This window comes from Cyclopterus lumpus, chromosome 1 (genome assembly GCF_009769545.1).
Source record: "Cyclopterus lumpus isolate fCycLum1 chromosome 1, fCycLum1.pri, whole genome shotgun sequence".
NCBI classification, from domain to species: Eukaryota; Metazoa; Chordata; class Actinopteri; order Perciformes; family Cyclopteridae; genus Cyclopterus; species Cyclopterus lumpus.
In genome coordinates, this window is record NC_046966.1 from 8,869,414 (window position 1) to 8,877,572 (window position 8,159).

Below are 8,159 nucleotides of genomic sequence, written 5' to 3' on the forward strand. Positions count from 1 at the left end.
CTCTTTCAGTTGGAGCATACTTTTAACTATTTGTCACCTCTCCCTCAATCTTTATTTTCCAATGTCTCTCTTTCTCCTCCCTGTTTGAGTGAGACGTTCTTACAGTCGGTCAGTTAAAATATAAATCTAAAGATTCCCCATGATAACGCCCTTACTTTATTAGTGACACAGTCAGTGTTTGTCTCTCACTAACACTATTTAAAGGACAGTTTGAGCTGGAATTCAAAGTTCATTTTAACATAACTTCAAATTCCAGATCATGGAGGAATTTGTAGTTTAAGTTTTAGTTGTTTAGTTTTTTTCATTCAGTATGGTGGTTTGTAAACAAACTTCACTAAGAATGGATCCCAGTAGCAAAATGATGGTATTTTAGGTATTGGTGCTACTCTAAAAAAAGCAAAGCTTGCTTCCCTAGCCCTCTATTTGTATATATATTGGTTATTATTACAGGAGCCCCGAGTTAGATGATGCCGTCGTAATGTTGTAGTAACATCTAACTTTATCAAGGCATATTGGTGGTCCGCAGTCCTTGTCAGCAACAGCTCAGGAAAGTTACTTGACTTAATATATGTAGGAGTGAACCGTATTTCAGCAGAATTTACCCATTCATTATTTACTTTTTGAATCCAGGCTGATGCAGTACAAACAAGATGTGAAACGCTTTATCTCACTGATTCTATCCGTTAGGAGACTTTATGAGTGTTGTCTACCGACACAAGTACGACAATCCTATCTCAGTAATATTATATGTAGAGTCTGCAATGTGCACGTTAGTGCAGTGTATGCTACTATATGGATAGATGCTGTATAAATAAAGGGGAACTACTGTGGTATTGCATGTTTACTGAGCTGGTATAAAACAGTTTTATTATAGCGTCTGTGGCTCTGGAGGAGCTGGAGGAGCCTTGTCAAGTCTGAGAAAGCTACCGAAGAGACATCCCTTGAATACTTGAGTATGGGTCGAGAGACTACAGATATTAAACACAAGCTGGGTTTGTGGCGTTTAAGGAGGGGCTAAAAAAAGAGTAGCATTATGGACATTTTTAGGATCCAATGTCTTTGACGCTTGACTAAAGTCAGAATATCTCCATATTTACTACATCGAATTGGACAATTGTCTTTATTTTCTAATTATTTTGGACAACAGATTAAAGGTTAATGACTTGTTGGTCTAACAACAGCTCCAGATAAGCAGACAGATAAAATAATCATCCCAGATATCCACATTATAAATGAACATATTGAAATAGTGTCCAGTTTGGACTGTAAAGAGATTGCTTCATAACTGACCCATATGACTTAAGGTCTTTCTACAATGTCTGAAAACTGATATGAATATACCTCTTCAATCATACTGTGAGAATTTTTTAAAAAGCAGTTCATACTATTAAGACACAACAAAGAAGAAACATTTCATGGCATGTTCTAGATATCGTTTTTTATTTTATCTCATACCTGTAAAAATATATTCTCAAAATAAATAAATATATGAAATAAATACATGTATGTCCTAGGAAACAAAAACTTATAAATAAGAATACAATCCGTCAACAGGTTTGTGAACGTGTCCCGTGCTCGCAGGCAGTGGAAGAACAACCGAAATCCTTCGCCGGGTTCTAGAATGCATCTCTAGAGTTCCAACAGAACACGCAGTATTGCGCCACAGGACACCACCGAAGAAGTCCTTATACAACTCCATTGGATCCGCTTTTTATTTTTGCTTGTTCCTCACGCGCTTTGTAGAAAAGTCATATGTTCTGAGCAGCATCTCTCTTTCAGTTTCAAAGGAGAATCCTTCCGAGCCATCCCCCAGCTCTCAGATCCGTTTCCCACAACAGACATGGCTGTTTCCAGTGCATGAAACTATCTGTTAGTGTAAACCAGCCAGTGGATTAAGCATTTTTATGAATCATTTACTTAGCAGCTACAGTCGTGTTTTTAATATAATTAACTGAAAAACAGTGGAATTGACTAAATTCATCAGCCACAGCAGTAAAAAGCAATGTACTAGCAGCCAGTTGTTAATGTCACTTATTAATTCCCACACTTTTGTCCTCTTGAACATGCATTTTTGGACTTGCAGGAAAACTTAAACAAATCCAAAAGTCATCTGTTTTGCTTCTGCGTAGCCAATAAAGGGGCAATATTAGGGGCCCGGATGTCTGTGTCTGGGCCTTCACATCTTCCACAGAAGATCCCTGGTGCTGTTAGGTCAAACTCCCCAGCTAGTGTGGTTCATAGAGGGTCTCTTTCCTTCCTCCATGCCATTGATAGGGAGTGTTGATTTGGCACACTTGTTATGATCCCCAGATCAACAGGATCTTCCATCTTCCTTAAGAAGGGGTTTAGGAGTAGGTGCACTTGGGTTGCTTTTCAGCTCAGACTGGCTCTGACAGTCATGGTAACGCCCCGTCAGTCTCAGCTCTGTCCCAGTATGTCCCTGTATAGCTCCGGTACTCTATCCGGGTCTACAGGCCTTGGTAGGAAGTGTGTGAACCTCTGATGTCGCCTCGACCTCGTTCCATTCCGGGACGTCCCATCTTTGTTCAACGCAACAAAGTAAAATGCACCTTTTTCTCCATGCCGGTAGATGTTGGATGAGTAGGTGTTGTACCAGTTTTCTTCAAATTGCTCCTTGAAAACGGATTCTGCAGACAGCTTCTCCTGTAGGAAGAAAGAAGAGGAAAATCTGAGTATAGTGAAGCAAAATATGTCACCTGTTTGCAATGGATTACAAATCAGATATGTTGAGAATTGGTACGGTACAGTCCAATGGTGCTCAGTGTGTAATCAATAGTGTGTACTCACCGATCCATACAGTTCTCCTTTGCTGTTCATGGCGAGGTAGAGGCTACTGTCCACCCCTCTGATGCTAACCAGTCCCACAGCTAGACTGATGAACTCCAAAATACCTGCACACACACATTACTTGACATTACATTAACTTGTCAGACCATTATTACAATAAGCATAACATGACTGTAGTCCTGCAACGGTTTGTTCCACTGCTTGTGCAATACAATGTATTTGTGAGATAATAAGAGGCATGAGCCAAATTGAACATATCTGAGGAAGGATCGACTGTGAGACTAAGACTCAACTGTGCTCAACACGGAAAATGTACAGTAAATAGCTATATCCACATGCTGACTCTGACAAGCAAGTCTGGGTGTCTGGAATGGCCTCTGGCATGAAGTTCGACCAAGTTTAATGGAATAAATCAAGTGTCAGAAGTGCTACAGTCTGCTGCACTAAAAGAAATCTCTCAGAGGTCTTCTTTTGATCTGCAGCAGATGTTTATCTTGATGACTGAAGATAAACTGTTAAAAGAATAATTTCCAATCAAATCTCAACGAGGAAATGTGGTAAAAAAAATGTTTTTAAAGTGCAAACATTAAATATTCAAAGCAATGTCCCATCTGGAATGCTTATCTTTCATTATAACATCCACTGTTAACATTTACAGTTCAGGGTTATGGCAGCATGCAGCTGCCATCACAGTGGGCTACTTCATGTGCTATCCGTATTTGATTATAGTCACCTGTATGGCTTTATAGCTCTCTCTGTGTGTGAGTGTGAGTGTGTGTGTGTGCGTGTGTGTGCGTGTGTGTGTGTGTGTGCGTGTGTGCGTGTTTTCCAGTGCCACTATAAGGGGACCTGTCAGTCTGCTGCATCTTACAAAAGAATAGCAGACATTCTACAACAGACTCACTATCACTATAAATATTAAAATAATAATTAATCATAGGTTTATTTGTGAAGGGCTGCGTACCGAATCTGCTGTGGTCCTTCCTAGTGCCCTGCACGGTGCCGTCGGGACGGATCTCCAGGTGGAAGCCGGTCCTGCAGTAGAGCTGCCGCCGCCTCAGAATCCCCTTCAGATGGCTGAGGTCCGCCAGGCTCCGGGACAGCCTTTCCGCGGACACCAGGTGCTCCTGCTGCTGCCCCTGTCCGCCCATCATCAGTCCGGTCACCGAGTTGTAGTCCATCGCCCCGTTTGGCGTGAGAACGAAATGAGAGCCAACGGGAGCCCGAGCGGCGCCCGCGGGGCCAAAGCTGTCCAGAAATCCGTTGACGAAGCTCCCAACCTCCGCCGCTGTCTCCATCACAGATGAGACAGACGATCCGGTTCACAGCACGAGAGATTTCCAAGTCGAGATCCAAGTGATAAGCAGAGCCTCACTACGGACCAGCGAACCAGGGAACCAGGGACAGCCGGTGATGAGAAGAAAAAGAAAAGTTGGACGTGCTGTCAGAGAAAATACCCAATGAGTGCCCGTTTTGGCGCAGTCACCAGAACCGGTAATTAGTCATCTAATTGAGCTTTAAGTCCCGCGCTATATCTTGATGCAGATATCCCCGGTTGCAGCAGCCAGTGTCCCCTCTTCTCCTCTCTTCTGCTATTTATCCCTCTCCCACTCCTCTGTCCGCTCCCTCTCTCCTCCTCACCTTGGGATACTCCCCTTTGCTCCGGAGCACTTCAGGGTTTCCTCTCTCTCTCTCTCTCTCTCTCTCTCTCTCTCTCTCTCTCCACTTCAGCCCTTTATTTCTGCAGTACCCTCCGCTCTCTCCTCCAGTGGCAGCATGTTGCGCAGTGAGACCAGCACGCTGCACTCAACAGTTACAGTATATCACGCAGTTCTCCCTTGAGAAATTCACCCCGAGTTGCCTTTTTATGCAAATGCAACCGATGACCTCCCTTTATGGCTCATATGTTCCCGTTTGGTGCCCCATCAACCCTCTTGCTCATCGTTCTCCTGTCTCACCTTTAATGTTCAGTTTCAGTGCAGAGAGCGCAGGGACTTTGATAGGAAATTAAAAACTACTTATATAAATTAGCCCCCCCCCCCCCCCCCTTCACTTTGCAGCAGCACAACGACTTCGCTGAAGCTCATTTAAAATTGACTCTATGTCAAATTGCTCATGGGCCCTTCAGCAGTGGCCAGTCAGAGTGGAGTGCGCCTCTCAGTAACAACTCGTGTGTGAAATGGACAGAGGAAGAGTGTGTGTGTGTGTGTGTGTGTGTATGTGTGTATGCCAAACAGCATGAAAGTGATATTCCCATTACCCTAAACGCTTTACAGCCTCCTTAACGAAATGACTCAGGTGCAGATAGAGAGAGAGGAAAGCCCCTATTTGTGTAATTTTCGCACTCGGCTGTTGATTTATTGCCCCCCTCGTTTTATGTAAGCCAGCCGCACGTTAACAGCGCCCGCACAGACACAAACATACACACACACACACACACACACACACACACACACACACACACACACACACACACACACACCTGTGCAAACGACATCACTTGACTGTCAATCCCTTCATTGATCTTTCCACATGGGCTTTGAACAGCGCAGGAGCCCATATCCTTAATTGTGGTCTTAAAAGACGAATCAAAGACACAGAGGCTTCAAAGTGCAAGGATCTTGTAAGAGGATCACGCAATAACAACCAGAAGAGGGGAATATACTTGTTTGAACTGCGAGTTTAGATAATACCCCGACACTTGACATTTGAAGGGCTTCAAGCTGTTAATTATTGAAGTAAATTAACGTATTTTTTAATGCGTATACATCGTTATATTGATCACAACTTTAAACATGTTTCATTGGCCATATATTTGTGTAAAATCTGGCATAATGCCGATCACCTGGAACTCATTGCAGACAAAAGATCTTTAATTTGAGCAGGAAACACACATTGCCCAAAATAATGAATTGTTGGTAGGCCTACTTTCAATCAAACGAATGTCAAATCTGAAGATACATTGATATCAAATGAGGAATTTTGCTCGGGGTAAAACCGCAGTTTAGCCTATACTGTATGTTTGATTTGGACTAGCGGTGCAGGGGCCCATGTTGCAGCCTACATGGCATTGATTTTGGCAGCTATACAGACACGCGCTCGTGTACACAAAACACACGCGCACACACAGCTGCCCCCTCCGTGGGGAATTGCGTTGATAAATGAGTTGAAGGTGCAGAGGTGTTGTGTGCGCGCCATACGCCGGTCATTTTGTACCGTGTGACAGGGATTGCGGCACTTTATATATATAATCTCGTAGAGGTTGTGTGCGTGACAAATTGATAAACTGAGTGGGCATCTATGTGTGTGGCGTACTTCCTCCTCCCTCTTCCCCTCTTTCCCTCGCTTCATTATTTATGACCAGTAGAAAAAGGGAACTTTTTTTCAAAGGGGACAAAATCGATCGGAATTGCTGCAGGCCGATCAGATCCTGATGCATTGAATATCGACCTGGCCACGATGAAGGTGTCAAATACAATGCCACATTTCCACTATACTTACCAGGTGCATGCAGTTCCCAGGGTATATGGTTTGCTTTATATGTTATGTTGGTTTACAGTTCTGTTAGTTTGTGGCGTTAGACAGAGTAAAGCCAATCATGTAGCCACTATAGCAACCTTAGAGGAAGATGAGAAGGCCCCCAGGGTTATCCCCCCACACGCGCACACACACACACACACACACACACACACACACACACACACACACACACACACACACACACACACACACAAGAACACACACACACACACACACAAATAAATTACAACGTAATCGAATGCCTGGATAATGGAATAACTGAATATAGCCTTGAGGTTATTAATGCAGGTCCAAACATGGGTCTAGGAAACTCCAGGGGTCCTTGAGAGACAAATTCAGAAAGCCCCAAAATGTAGACTCTTTATTTAATCTATATGCCACTTAGAAAATGCATGAGCATTTGAGATCTCACCACTTTTATGTCCCCAGATAGGCCTGGGGTTTAAAAATGAACCACAACAAAGCCTTTTACCCTTGATTATGCAAACAAATGAGGGCGTGCATGAGCTAATGTGTTTCTGCTTCAAGCTCTGTTGTACTTGAGATTGAGAGATTTTATGCAACAGTCAATATTTAATACAATCTTACAGGTCAGTTGTAATTTTGCATTAATTATTAAACATTTCTACCTCTGCAGTCAACCAATTAGGGAGCCTATTACTCACCATAATAGGCTAATCCTGTTTGGATTTTGACCAAAGGAACACATTCAGGGCTCAATAAGTATATTCAACCCTTTAAAGGGTTTATTTGAACCAAAAGCTTTTGATAGTCATTGTTTGATCTGTTTTTAACTTTTGGCTAAACTGTGCTCATAGGTGAGAGCGATCCGCATGCTTCATGTGTGAACAGGTGACAGGCTCAAGTGTTTGACTTCTTTCCTTTATTCTCTCGGCATCAAAGCCATAAGAAAAGCCCCATCAAGTTAACATTAGTCTCACATGTAAAGACTTAAATGAAGAGTTCATCTTTGATATTCGTTTGATATCTGCTCTTCATTGGCTTCTTTGATCCCGAATTTCCCACTGGAAATCAGCTACCACACTGACCCTCAATAAAAAGTGACGATATTGATATTGTTGGTCACTTATAGTTTCCCCAGTGTAAACCAAGATGTCTTTCAAGTTCATTCTAAGACACTTGCTGTGAGGTATTTTAGCTGATAGACTATAATGTGCTCCTCTGCCTGCTTTTGAATGTGATTTGAATACGATTTGACATGTACAATGTTATAGTTTGGGGGTTTCTAGTGGGAGTATTAGCCTTGCCAGTGGTGTAAAGTACATTTACACACATGTTGAGGTGGTTCTTGAGTATTACTAAGGCATAACACTTTATAGGATACTTTTAATCCATTACATTGTTCTGACAGCCATACTGGTTAGTCTGCTATATTTGCAGAACACCTGAACATTCAATGCAATGAGTTTCATAGGCCACTTATAAAATAGTAATAGTCGATTCCTATTTTTTTATAAAGCAAATGTTTTGATTGAGTCTATTTCTCCCACCACTGCACTGGATAATAGCACGGTCAAATATGATCTCCAGTCGACGAATTACGCTTGTTCCCTGTTCATCTTCGACTAATTATAGTTTATAATTGACCACGCTGCAAATGAATCACGCAGTCTCACTCTCAGTCTCACTCATAAAGCATCAAATCACCCTCCACTCTGTGTGGGATTCTGCACAGCAAGATCTACGGTGCCCGCACATCTCGCGATGAAAGGGGAGGAAACGCGATACTTTTTTTGCAAAGTTATAATCGTCCAGCAGCAACAGCGGCGGCAGCAGCAACAACAGCAGCA

At 42.6% G+C, this 8,159-nt stretch overlaps 1 protein-coding gene across 2 annotated transcripts; it reads right to left on the minus strand.

Moving 5' to 3' along the window:
- Positions 1–1,418: 1,418 nt before the first annotated feature.
- On the minus strand, positions 1,419–4,456 carry LOC117735291 (fibroblast growth factor 20-like). Of its 2 annotated transcripts, XM_034539834.1 has the most exons (4): positions 3,975–4,106; positions 3,773–3,938; positions 2,809–2,912; positions 2,419–2,664 (listed from the first exon to the last, which is right to left on the minus strand). In XM_034539834.1, the coding sequence occupies exons 1-4, from the start codon at positions 4,104–4,106 to the stop codon at positions 2,419–2,421; spliced, it is 648 nt and encodes a 215-aa protein (XP_034395725.1). The 2 variants fall into 2 exon arrangements, with proteins under 2 accessions (XP_034395717.1, XP_034395725.1); XM_034539826.1 differs by having other exon boundaries at positions 1,419–2,664; positions 3,773–4,456.
- Positions 4,457–8,159: the final 3,703 nt, after the last annotated feature.

Excerpts from the sequence above, each read along its gene's own strand:
- LOC117735291 (XM_034539826.1), bottom strand. The coding sequence starts at position 4,106 with ATGGAGACAGCGGCGGAGGTTGGGAGCTTCGTCAACGGATTTCTGGAC. Across the intron at positions 2,913-3,772 it reads GAAGGACCACAGCAGATTCG|GTATTTTGGAGTTCATCAGT; the intron begins GTACGCAGCCCT and ends GTGTGTGTGCAG. Across the intron at positions 2,665-2,808 it reads AAGGAGAACTGTATGGATCG|GAGAAGCTGTCTGCAGAATC; the intron begins GTGAGTACACAC and ends TTCTTCCTACAG.